Here is a 13807-nt window from a genome sequence, read left to right as displayed (position 1 = left end):
TTTTTCGCGTGATACACCATTTGCTCACCGGATGCGAAACATTTGTCACACAAGTCTGAAATGAAAAATGACCACCGTAGGGAAGGTTTCGCGATATCGATCTTCTATTCATACTATAAAAGCATCTTTCGCACTTGCTATGACTATCGTCCATTACCGACAGTGTTCCCGAACGGTGAAAACCACTCGTCAACGATTAACACACGTAAAAGCAAGTGTTTTGGAAGTAAAATGAATAAAATTACGGGCGCGTGTTTCCTGCTGTCGATGGTGCTACTGCTGGTGGTGAGTGGAATACTTTAAGCGCATAATGTCCCTACTCCTTCTGACCGAAAATGTTTCTGTTCCCTGTTTGCAGCATCATGTATCTGCCGAGCATAAGAAGCCGGATGACAAACCCACGCGAATTGATAATGTGGACGGGGACATGATTAAACCGCTGCATGATATTCTTGGCGAGTTGGAAGGATTGAGAATTCGAAGGGCTGCCCAGGGAGGAAGTGGCGGACAGGGAGGACAGGGTGGTGGTGGTAGTGGTAACGGAGGACGCCGTGGACCTCCAGATGGTGGCCAGGGACAGCGTGGCGGACAGGGTGGACAGGGTAGTGGAGAAAACTAATCACAAAACACAGACATTAGTCTTTTGGAGGCAATAGCAAGCTATCCGAATATAGTCTTTCTTGAATAGCATTGAAACTATGTTTTTGATTATATGATTGAGAAAGTTGGAAAGAATTTTCTGTTGAAATGAAATAAAAGCTGGTTGTTCGGTATCGTTCTTATGACGTGAGGAGCCAGGTCGGGGGGATTTCTAGGGAACACTAAATGCCCTAGCGGTTTTGTCGTTTTAAGCGGTCGTACCTTTCGAGCGTCTTTGTCTTGATCTTCACTAAGAAATGCGTTAGTAGGAATTTACCAAAGCTACTATTCCATCAATAATTACATGTATCCATCGGCTGTAATCTAAGGTCAAAGATTTTGCCTCCTTATTCTCAAACGACTCCCGAAGTTTTCTGTCATCTGCTTGATCCTTGGGTAAGCATCCACTACGTAGCAGAGAGCCGCAATCCATTGTTGTGTATGTCATCAGCGTACGCCAGGATCTAGATTGACTTGAAAAGACTGAACTCAGCAGAGGATGGAAGAGGATTGAAGACGGTCCCCAATGTTTCCACCTCCGAGTCGCGGATGGCCCTCACTAGCGGTAGGTTAAAGAGTAAACAAGCCAGCCCATCTCTCTGGCGCAGACCGCAGGTGGTAACAAAGGGCCCTGAGAATTTTTCATCCATTATCACCTGGCATGTGACGTTGATCATTGTCATCCGTACAAGTCTAGTGAGTTTGACCTGGTTTTATCCTGGCTATGCTCTTATATGCGTAAAGTTCTTTTTGATCGTCCACGTGGACATAGAAGTCGTGGTTGGCCCAAATTGTGATGGAATGATGGCGTTGATGCGTCCCACAAAAAGTTTTGAATTATGGATTGGCTGGAATCATGAATTGGTGTAGAGGACTTCGGCAGCAGGCCAAGACCGCGGTTGTTGGTCCTGATTAGTAAGTAAGTAAATATTATCCTTATGGACGTTATCGTCTCGCTTATCTGCTTGATACAGATAGTACAAGGCATGAATTCTCTTGCCCGTGTTTAATCTCGGACAGCTTATTGTTCGGATGTTCCTATCAGATCGCATTTGGGCGCGTAATATACACAAAGAGAAGATATTTATATCTACATATAAAAAACTACATACACTCACACAGCGGACGGTCTCGTGTAATCCGGTATTCATTATTGCTAACTAACCGTTCGTTTTCAGTTTCGAAACATGATATAAGCCTAACCGACACAGCTCGAGCGTTCGAAAATCATTTATATAAAAAAGGAATGAAAAAAATATCGCCTACAAGCACAACAAACTTTATAAGTTAATAAATATCTCGCGCTTCACAAATCGCAGTTCAATTTTCTTTGCGTGCGTGCCTATCTTCTTGTTTCTGTTATGTTTTTCATTGGCTAATTTGTCTAACATTTCTGCGTTTTTATCACAACCGAAAACACGTGAGAGTTTTGTGGTTTTGGTGTCTGCTGATACAAGAGTTCCACCACTGTACGTTTGGACAATTTTTCCAATTAAGAAAACGGAGCAAACAGAACAAAAAGTGGAAGATCACCTCGTTTGTGTTCTGTACGGTTACGGATTATGCTTATCTTACAGAAGAAAAATCACTATCAGTATGGTACTAGCTAGCAAATGTACCTTGCGGGGGTTTCCTTTGCAAACGGGCAAAGGCACCGTCGCCTCGAATGGAATGGACAGGTGGAATCCGTCATTCCAACTTAAACAAACACAATGGAACTATTTTACATTTAACGAAACAAAATTGGGGAATGTGTTTTAATTTGGCTGCTATTCTCGCTGGAATGCTCTTTGTCATAATCGCTTATAGTCAAGTTTAGTTTAGGACATGGGCATGAGGACGGGAGTAATAGTAATATCATCTTAGGTGGTTTCGTATGTTGGTTTTCCTCCGCGCTGACTGAGAAACGCTGGAGGATACCGGGAATGTTTGTGGGCGCCAGCAACCACTACCCCGGCTGATTGATGCGGGAAGATATGATTAAGTTGACCACCGGATGTACGTGTGTTTGTGTTGCTGTGATTGCTCGCTCATTTCGTTTACACACCACAAACAACCAATTTTAGGCAAGATCAATTTCACATAAGGCACTTTTGTTTTTTTCTGGTTTCATCTGCACGTCCAGTTACGAAATTTCAAGCCCGTGGTTAGACCCGTGTGGCGTTCAAATTTCCTGCAACGACAGCACGGAACCGTTGTGCGTTTTCTGGTCCTCCAGAATGGTGGTGAGCGTTTTGAAAACGTTATCGGGCAGATGGTCCAGCAGCATGCGCGGCATCACCTTCAGCTCGGTGAAGTCTTCGGCCGTTGCCCACCGCATCTCGTACATTGGACCGCCGCTGTTCGATTTCCTGCCGGAGGATAATGGAAGGATTAGCGAATGTTTTGATCACAGACACGTGCAGCGCATACATACTTTTCCAGTTCCGTTTTCTTTCGGCGCACGATATGCAGTATACGGCCACCGGTGTACAGACGCGTTTTGGCAAAGCGTCTCAAGGATATTTCGCTGGATAGCAATCCACCCTCCTGAAAGGAATTAGCAAACAGTCAGTTCATTCATTACTGGGTTCTAACAGATTAATTCAATTTTCATAAAAAAGCGGTCAATTAGGACAAACATTTCTGTAGATTTATATTAAATTATAGTTGCTAATGCTTCTCTTCATAACCGTTTGAGATAAGATTGATTGATTGATTGATTGAGATTGAGTTTGGACCGTAATCTATGTTTTCTTACCGCAGTGGCGACCGTTTGTATTGGCCGTTCGCCCGAGAGCAGCGGACTTTGAGCGGCGGCTTTTTTCGTAATTTCCGTCACATCGTGCCAGGTCGTTTCCAGGTCCCTCGATGGCACTCCGAACAGCGCGTACCCGAACCCGTTCAGCATGATGCGCCACTGCAGTAAAACAGAATGAAATGATTAGATGGGTTGGAAAACGAGAGTTATGTAAGTTTGGTCTCACCTTTGGCAGCTTGCACGCCCGTATCGTCTCTATGACGCTCGTGCGCAAATTCTCGATCGAATCCACACCGAGCCGCATCACGAAATCGTCCCCCACGCCGATCGTGAAGGCGAAACTCTCCGTGCAGCGGGCGGCCTCGCGCGACAGCAGTCCCGCCGGTGTGGCGAACGCGTACACGCGCAGATCCGGAAAGCGGCTGCGGAGTTTGGCCGCGAGTAGGATCGACACGCCGGCTCCGAGACTGTGGCCGGTAAGCACTAGCGTGTAGTCCGGGTAGGTGGCACAGATCCGATCCAGTATGTTGCCCTCGCGCAACCGCTTCAGCATGCAGTCCACACCGGCCACCATACCGCGATGGGCGGATGTTTCGGGCGGCATGCCGGGTGCGTCGAAGCGTTCCGCATTTGCGACCAGATCCGTGAACACATCGCGCATCGAAAGGCTGCCCCGGATAGCGATGACAATGCTTTTTGTACTGTGGTCCGCCATTATGCAGAATGGTAACTGGGTGGAAAGGGGGTGGTAGATGCAGCAAATAAAGCACAAATTAGACTCAGTTCGTATGGAGTACATAAAATCAAGCGGAGGAATGTTAATTAGCAATGTGAACAGCAATGCAAACGAAGAGGAACCGTCATATATAAGCCCTCCTACACAGTAGTTACAAGTTGGGAAAACGACTGTTGTCTCTCAAGTGCTTAACAGTGCGCACTGCCAAAAATGGAGGCCCGCAAGTGCCTTCTCTTCGGTGTAACTATAGCTTGTTTTCTTATTCCATGCATTCGAGCTGATAGTGAGTAATCGTTTCTTTTACCATACGGATCGTAGTTGATTCCTGTTACATCTAATTTTACTCTCCAATTCCACATTCAGGTTTTATAGTGATTTCCAAGCGGTACAGCAACAACTCCTACTCTTGCTTCGTCCGCCATACTAAAGATGGACTTGAGTATCGTCTAACCTACAACGTATGCATCCTAGAACCGTCAGTCACCAATAGCACTGAGCCTAGTGATCAAATGGGACTACAGTGTCTATACTACGAATGCACCATAACTGCCACCCAACTGATGGGTGACGATGGCCAGTTGAAATGTGTTCGTTACGCATACCCGGCTTCCGCTTCCTATCCACCAATGTTCGATCGTATCATCTCCTATCGCCAGAACTGGCCAGTTTCCAAGTTCACAATACCGAGTCAGCGCCGTGAACATAGGCGCAGAAAGCGCGACTTTAGTTGGGTGGCATTTTTAGAAAAGATCTCCTTCATGGGTCGGCATCAGAGTACCGTGAGCAAGCAGAATGAAGCGTTCTTCCAATATAATTACATGAACAAACCGGGCGGTTCATTATCACCGACGGCCGCGTCTGGTTCTACTCCGTCACCACAAACGGCATCGTTTACAACCGGTGAACCGTTGCAAAGTGCATCATAGTCCAAAGGAAATCAAATATAATGCAAGTCTAGTGATGTTGTAAGACGTGATCGATAAACGTGATCTTGTTACAGAATAACAGTTGACAGTCTTAGACGTTTTACAGTGAGTAGTTGTGTAACATGTTCTGCTTTATTAATCTTTTAAAAGTTACTCAGATGAATCTTCAGTATATAGTCATACTAATCATGAGTCGACTCTCTAAAGATTCGTAAAAAAATCGTAAGCCTTCAACCAATAACGAATTGCCAAACATTCTCGTTATCAAGCTTTAAACATACACAAATTTCTAAAAGCTATTTTTTTAGTTAAAGAATTAACAATTTTGTTTACAATTGATGCGCAACTGCTTATTGGTGATCCCAGGTATGTGATTATTTCAGGATCTAGTTGTTATACTTCATGTATTTTGATTTCTGACCCGAACGTATACTTGTATAAAGTACTTGGCAAGGAAGATTGGGAATGTGTTGAGTAATGGGATCCAGATAGGAATAGATCCATCATTGGATGAACCCGGATTCAATGTTGATCCGATATTGATCTTGAGTCGCGGTAATCGAATACTAGGGCTTATATTTAAGATGACCAAAGACTTTGACGATCCTGTTTGTGTAAGAACGCTATACTGTAGTCTAGTTAGGCCCATCCTTGAGTAATGTTCGATCGTTTGGTGCCCTGATACAGCAACTTGGGTGAAACGAATCTGTCAAGAGTCCGAAGACCAATACGAAATTCCATCCGGACCGTTCCCCGTTACAAGGACCGACTATACGGTTATGTGGTAAAATAAGTCTTAGAAGCCAGAAATGGCAGGCATAGCCTAGTAAATCGGTACGCCAAGAGAAAGAAACAAGACATAAGTCCACCAAGAACACCTTAAAATAAAGCTACATGTTGCAAGGCAACACGTTTAGTCAATCATGCATACGACCTTCCAAATAAATGGTACACGAAAAGCAAAACACATTAGCCCCAAACTGTCATGCCGCCAGAACATTTCTAATCTAAATGGGAAGAACTACCAAATGGTGTTGCGATTCACACAGACACAACAACGCATACATGACACCTGTCGGCCACACTCGAATTGAAACAGTGTGATAAGCTGCAATTCGTATCCAACAACGCACCTCGAACTACATGTGCGATTTGTAGCAGTTACTTCACCTAAACTAACGATCGTCGGTAAAACCGGTCCCACCAGTTATCAGTAGACCGGAACTCCGGAGGTTCCCGGGCGTGGCGTATAAAGCGATCACGCCTTGGCCTGCGAGGTAGTCAGTGTGGAGTCGTTCGTATTCGTACCGTGCATACGCTACTGTACTTTGTACACATGAAACCCATCACTTTTGGACGGTGCTTGGCGACGGTAATGATGCTGGTGATGCTGATGGCACTCATCTCCGGCACACCGTTGCAGTGTGACGACCCTGAAGGAGATCCGGAAGCAACGTACGGGAAGCTACAATCAATTCCACCATCAAGCAAAGGTAAGCACGGTCAACGCATGGTCCACAACCCAGCAATATTCGGAAAGGGGGTTTATTTGTAACCTGTCCGTTTTGTTGTTAGCTTCCGTCGGGTTGGCAGATGAACCGGTGGAGTTTGTTCCCACCAAAACGCAACAGGACGTGCTGAAGTCAAGAAATTCTAAATTTCTTGGCGTAGATCGAAGCTCAGAGGAGTCGTGAACAGGTGGTGTTGGTGCGCTGACATGTGAACTTCTTACCTCAAACACATGGTTTTTAAACGAAGCATGCAGCACATCTTCACTTCGCAGACGGGACGTATGCCGTACACCGGCCAGATGACATAGGCAACAGTTGTCATCGACGATGATCTGGGGTTTTCGTCTAAAATAAACAATAAAGAGAACAAATTGTATTATTATTGAAGTTGAGGAATACACTTTCGCTTTGTAGACACATTACCGGAAGCACGCACAGCACGTCATCTTCGGTATTAGTCGATAAGGCCCGGTGCAGCAGTTCAGATAGCACACCATTGGCCACCCATACGCGGCCAGCGCAAAGCGCAGGAAATGCCTCGCATTCTTGATCGTCATCCAGGCCGGTGAGGTGGCAAAGACGCGCGTAATATCGGTCGAGTAGCGTGGCCCATCGTCGTTCAGCATGCGTATCCGGCGCATTTCGCGCGTTTCACGCTTCTGTCGAACACGCAGCAGCACACAGCCGGCCACAATGTCTGACGGTACCAGATCGGTACCGCGGAACAGAGCGCTCAGCAGACTGGCCACCTGTGTGAACGCTTCGTGACCGAACTCGTCTCGGCGCAGGCAACAGAACGCCCACCGAAACCGGCGGAACCACAGCTTCGAAACCTTCCGATGGATGGCCGATTCCGTCGGACCGTTATCGTTCGTGTCCCTGCCATTCTTGTATTTGGCCGACCCGAGCGGGTCGAACACGATGGCTAGGCCGAATATTATCAGCGCAAACACTACCCAGTTGAATAGGACGATTGCTGGAAAACATTTTTGCGAAACAAACGTAATTAACACTACGTGATTTCTAAAAATTGTGATTATAATCATGTTATAAACAATTATTAAGAAATTCTAATAAGCAAAACAGAGCGGAAAAATTTTGAACAAGATTGCGCCTGAGCGCCTGGTGGTATGCAATATTACTATGTTAAGGTCAACTAAATTTTCAAAAACTAGAAGATTCCACTAATCTGTACTCAAAATATGTCCTAACACTACACAGATTGTAACACTAATAATAATTGTAACATTTAAGATGGAAATTGCATACTTGTAGGCAAATTCGGTACAATTATGTACGACTCACTCATGACCTTCTTTGTTTTATCGATGGCCATCTTAACAGCCAAACTTATTATACTTCGGTGCGGTTAGTTACTAGTGTGATGAATAGATAATTCGGCTCATGATGGCTATATATTTTCAATAACTTACCTTCGATCACAGTTCGGGATACTTTATCGTTGCTTTTACACTCAAACGTTCCACAGAACGCCCACATGGTGCCCAGCACATTTAAGCCCGTTTCCGGTATTATTAATAGTATTCTGAAAGGAACGTTAAGGGTTTTAAACTCCACATGCTTAATCTTATCTATTTTGTAGATAATTAAATGAGGGAAAGCTTTTACATGATAAGGATAATATTATTGTAAACAGTTAGTATAAAAAAGAGTTAAACATCTCGAAATAAATAATTTTGAAAAATTGAGAAAAATGTATTTTTTTATAATTTATTAAAAAGGACGGCGAAATTTATTGTTTTAATTTATTCAAGAGTGTTTTGTGCAAAATCGTTTTAAATAATACAAAAAAACACAATCAAATAATTGAAAATGATAATTTTGTAGTTTACTAAATAGATTTAAAAACTTGAATTTATTGGAAAAATGGCAAACATTTAAAAGTGAGTACTTTCAACACAATATCGATTAGATGTATTTAGTATGTTTGTCTGTTTCTTATCTTCACACTGCAGAATACATACATTTGAAAATCGTAAATAATAATTGTTTTGCCCCAATAAATCATATAACGGAAGGAAAAAACGCGTTTCTACAATAATAGCAAAATGAAAATGACTTAATTATTTGTCGATATTTGGATTGTTTAAGAGATATTTAAAAAAAATTAAGCTTTCAAAAAATGGACCACACTGATTATATCTTCCTTCGAACAAAAGCTTTTGATTTTTCCATCCATTAAAGTTCCATTCCGTATTCTAAGCAACAATTAACTGCAAGGGTAATGTTTTTGAATTACAGCATTTATTTTGTGACATGTTTTCCCATGCAATTATTTGCTTTAATAATAATTATAAAAATCACTTCTAATGATTATTGATGATAACTATTTGGATATTTGGATTGTTTAAGAGATATTTTAAATAAATGTTTAAGCTTTCAAAAAATGGACCACACTGATTATATCTTCCTTCGAACAAAAGCTTTTGATTTTTCCATCCATTAAAGTTCCATTCCGTATTCTAGGCAACAATTTACTGCAAGAGTAATGTTTTTGAATTACAGCATTTATTTTATGACATGTTTTCCCATGCAATTATTTGCTTTAATAATAATGATAAAATTCACTTCTAATGATTATTGATGATAACTATTGTGTAAATAATTATAGTAAATAAACATATTCAGGGTTACTGCAAAGCTGTAAACACTCGATACTCACTTTATTACCAGCAGCGGTGCGACCAGCCGGCGCTTATGCACCTCGGTGATGCTGCCCTGGGCGCTGCGGTTGACTAAGATGACGAGTAGAACTATATTTACACTAATTAACACTATGGTCCCTACCAGATAGATCCGTACCGGGAGTGCATCCTTACCGCACTCCTCGGTCACGTTCCAGTAGGTGGACGTTACGCAGGAAATCAGCCCGAGCCTGCAAAATTGGTTGGAAAGTTGCACTTTATCCAGCACGTTCCCCGGGGGTGGGCAAGATGGGTGGGAATGGATGCTACTTACCAGACGATCCGGAAGCAGATTTCGAACACGCACGGAAATACGAGGTCGTCCGAGGCGGCTAACCATTTCCGGCCAAACAGACGCAATGCCGGCATGACCTGCAGGGGGCGGGAAGGGTGTGGGAGTGGGTGAGAAAATGTAAACGGACAAGTATGGTGAGAAAATTTATTGCTCAATCATTGCAACGAGCGACGTACAGATGGAAGGGAAAAGAGTAGAACTGATTGTTTGCACAGATGGTAGAAGCGAGATTATTCGTACAACGTTAGTGTGACGGTTGTCGAAGAGCGCCACACTAACCCTTCGATGATGCACGGTTATCAAATTACCCTATTTGTTTTTATTAATATTTATTTGATTACCATAGTATCTTAGTATCTGTTTATTGAAATTAGTTTGTGCTAAATTAATTTAATTCATAAGATATTAAATTCTTATTTCCTTTACAACTAATAATTTGCTTACAACACTACTATGAAAGAGTACCGAATGGACCGAATGGAGTAGCAATTGATTTTGAATTTATAACAGTAAAACGACAATTATCCGGGACCTGATTATCCGGCAGGCGGATAATCCGTGCGTTAAGAAATTACAGCTAATATTTTTAACCAGTTTACCAGTTAGCCCGAGAGGAACTTGAGAATTTTCTATAAAGAGTTTATCTAGTTAAACTCTTTGGAAAATGTTTCATTCTGTTAATAAACAATAGCTTTTGATATTAAATACACATGAGTTTTTTAAACTTTGCCCTGACATCTTCATGTTCAAATATTACACTACAAAACTGAAGATCTTGTGGCATCCGTGGAATTGGATTAGCCAGCATGATAATCGAAATTCGATTCGAAATTTGGAATTCAATTACCCGGACCGCCGGCAGTCGTCCGGCTAATCGACATTCTACGGCAAATGCGAATGTAAATATAAAAAGTATAAAATATATGTAAATTCAAAAGGAATGCGGTAATCTGTTACATTCAAAAGAGTGTTTAAACAACATCAAGAAAACTCCAGAAAACAATCAATTGTCTAAATTCATAAAAACAACAAACACACAAATTCCACTCGGGAAGTATGAGAACGAAAAATTAAAATAAGAAATACCATGAGAAGAAGATACTGAGTGAAGTTAAATTTATGGAACTCGTGTTTGTTTAAACAAATTTGTCGGCCTACATTGAACAATTCTTTCGGCCACTAAATTCGCCGACTACGGCCACTGCGGCCAAGTACACTAGGGATTAGGTGCCTTTTCACTGTTTAGAGATCGAAATATCTCGAAACTAATATATTGACGCTAATATTGCTGTATCCAAGGTTAACATTTCAGTAGATTAAGGTTTCATGTTACTTCTTCCTTTTTGGCTGTTCTTTATGATTAAAAAAACAAATAAACACCAAGTGGAGCGCGACCCCAGCTGATCAATGCACGTCATAGAGACATATTGACATTGAATACACGAAGAAAAGGTGCGATCGATGCTAAAGCCATAAATATGTCATAGAAGCTCCGTCCAATAATCATGCAGATAAATGAGTAAAGATTAATTTTGGATTAAAAGATTTTGTTATCAATTCATTAGCTCCAACATGTAATTTTCTTTTATATTTTCGACGGATATTCCTAACACCTCAACCGCTTTCATTTGAGGGTTAACTAGAACTTTTCATAACTTAATCACCGTAGAACCGCCGGACGCCTTTCACCACACAATTTAGTTGCAGTTGAAAACGTTTGCTGCAATTAGTCGAAAACATCCATCCATCTCCCAAGGGAAATGCGGCCACCCGCCAATAAACCAACAAAAGGCCAATGCATATTTATACCATCCATCGCCCAGCCCAAGGGGACTCTCGCACAGCTTAAACGCTTGTTTGTTCTAGAAGCAGCTCCAAGGCACTCTACAAACACATGCGAAATCACCACACAACAGTGAAATTAAAAAAAAAAAAACGCTTCGTCCTACCACGAAGATGCGCACGCTAATAATCGAATCGTGTGTATCTCCGATCGTAGATCGCATTTTTAACTCCAGCGCTTCATCGAGCACTTGTTGGGGTTGGAACATACAAACAAAAGAAAATATATATCGGACTTCTAGCACACCCGGCCCGCAATGCTTTAATTAAAACCTCACCCACTGGCCGGGTACATGGGGGAGGCCTTTCAGTGGTTGCATAATTGGAATTTATGGCGTAACGTTTCGCTTTGCCCTTCGGTCATCGTTCCGTTTCATTTGGAGTGGGCTGATCGAAACGGGTTCGGCCGCCCGGGTATGTGGAATGTTTTCGGAAGCGCTATGTAGAAGCAATATAGAAGCAAACGCTTCCACGCCAAACAACACGTACCGCGCTGCACACTATCGATCGTTCCGTTGAGATAGGTGCTAATTAATCCAATCGGGTAGCGATGAGCTGAAGCGAAAGCGATTCAGCGGAAGTAATAGTTTGTGACACGAGAGAGCCCCGCCGAATGTCCGCCTTGTGCATGAAGCGACCCAAGGCACGCGTTTTATTCTGACAATGGAGTTGAGAAAGGTGAAAGATGTTTGTTTTATCGGAGTAAGCGTCTTATGTGTGACCTATGCTACACATGAAAGGAAATATATAATTGATTAAACGTGTGATTTTGTAGAACTGCCCGGAATCTCTCGAAATTCCGAGTCCCAATTATTTGAGCCAACTATTCCCAATCTTTGCACCAGCTTAGTTATGCTTCATGAGGCTGTTATACTTCTTCTATTTTTAGGGACAACGTAAAGGGCGGTTGAAATTGAACCTTACAGCCAACAATATGCTCATTGCACCATTCACATTTCTATAAAAAAATGTCCATGTCTATATCCAAGTATTCTTTATTAGTGGTACTTCAACCTCAAGAGGTCTAGGCCAGAAATTTCTGCCTTTCGTCCGGTATACGGAGGATTTTTCGGATACGATTTTATGCCAGTCTTGTTATATGACATCAGCGCCGCTATCCAGCCACCCCGTAATAACGTAATGATAAATACATACAGTCTCTTAGCTTACCACAACTACCACAAGGAAAGTTATAGTAAAATCCTTTTACACCTATGGAAAATTACGATAACAGCCAATACAAATGACGAAAAATCAGTAGATGATAAAAATGCTCCAGGAATGCTGAGAATCACAACAAGGAATAGTGCTGAAATAGCAATAGAATACTATTATACAGCTCAAAGAAAACCCCAAGACTGTATTCAAATACAGTGGAAATTCCTCATTTTAAATACGAAAAACTCTAAGAAAATTCCTCAAAAACTCGTCGGAAAGCTATGCAAAAGTCGATGGAAAAATGCTGCACAATCTTGGATAATCTACTAAAAAAAGTTATGGAAAGTTTAGAAACTCTAATTTGAAAACTATTTGAAAGCTTATGGGACAGTGTTGAAAAAATTCGTCATCAAATCCGGTGCTGACTTCAGCGTTAATTGCGGTATCGTCTCTGGACCGCATTTACCAGAGTAAATGCGAGAGTTACCAGAGAGTCGGCGTCAAATCCTAAGTAATCACAGCTAATCCGGAGCCAGCCTTAAGTTTTTTCGGTGTTAAATCCGGGTTTTCAGCTTTGGAGTTGCAGTTTTGGCTTCATGAATCCCATCACTAATAAAAACGCGAGAAGGCTATACACTATAACGTGTTAAGTAAGGACATTACGGTTGTGAATGACTTAAGGGTATAATGAACAGCATGCAACTGGAATAACTTGAGAAAAGAAGTATTCTTACCACGGTACTACATCTCGTGATAAAGGACCTGTGTGTCGTTGCTAGACCAATTCTATGATCTTCGTTTATTCTTCTGGCAAAAGCATATTAGAAGAAGCAAAGAAGGACTGCCTCTACTTTCTACACGATAGTTTCCAACAATTTGGCAGAGATCACTTTCTCGTATCCAACCTTTCAGTTGTGCTCGTTCGACGCTTCAAGCATACGAAAGTATTAGAAGTCATAAGATTGCATAAAAGCATCACGAACAAAAAGGATTAAAGTTTGCGATGAAAATTTATTGCTCGCGAAAAACTTCTACGCGCTTCTCGAAGAAACAAGAAAACCTCATCAAGTCAGATTCGCTTCGGTGATAAACGACTTCCACTTTTTTCCCTTCGTTCGCTGCTCCATTTCCAGCGGAGCCAGCAGCACCGCCACTTCTTACCGGTGTGCTTGGGTTTAATGCTTTCTGCCAGATGAAAGCTAACATGAAATGCAATAAGGAAAAGTACAACCCACGACCCATCGACCATCGAGAC

At 42.1% G+C, this 13807-nt stretch overlaps 3 protein-coding genes across 3 annotated transcripts; 2 read left to right on the top strand and 1 right to left on the bottom strand.

The window, feature by feature from the left end:
• The first annotated feature begins 231 nt into the window (after positions 1-231).
• LOC128709367 (uncharacterized) lies at positions 232-619 on the top strand. Its single transcript, XM_053804365.1, has 2 exons — positions 232-282; positions 359-619. The coding sequence occupies exons 1-2, from the start codon at positions 232-234 to the stop codon at positions 617-619; spliced, it is 312 nt and encodes a 103-aa protein (XP_053660340.1).
• Positions 620-2803: 2184 nt separating this feature from the next.
• Positions 2804-9626, bottom strand: LOC128719403 (diacylglycerol lipase-beta-like). The gene is made up of 9 exons (XM_053813028.1): positions 9532-9626; positions 9236-9448; positions 7986-8098; positions 6976-7528; positions 6774-6897; positions 3606-4109; positions 3380-3538; positions 3056-3168; positions 2804-2990 (listed from the first exon to the last, which is right to left on the bottom strand). The coding sequence occupies exons 1-9, from the start codon at positions 9624-9626 to the stop codon at positions 2804-2806; spliced, it is 2061 nt and encodes a 686-aa protein (XP_053669003.1).
• Positions 4326-5041, top strand: LOC128719404 (uncharacterized). The gene is made up of 2 exons (XM_053813029.1): positions 4326-4398; positions 4479-5041. The coding sequence occupies exons 1-2, from the start codon at positions 4326-4328 to the stop codon at positions 5039-5041; spliced, it is 636 nt and encodes a 211-aa protein (XP_053669004.1).
• Positions 9627-13807: the final 4181 nt, after the last annotated feature.

This window comes from Anopheles marshallii, chromosome 2 (assembly GCF_943734725.1).
Source record: "Anopheles marshallii chromosome 2, idAnoMarsDA_429_01, whole genome shotgun sequence".
NCBI lineage: Eukaryota > Metazoa > Arthropoda > Insecta > Diptera > Culicidae > Anopheles > Anopheles marshallii.
The sequence above is the reverse complement of the archived record's forward strand: the minus strand, read 5'-3'. Positions and strand labels throughout refer to the sequence as shown.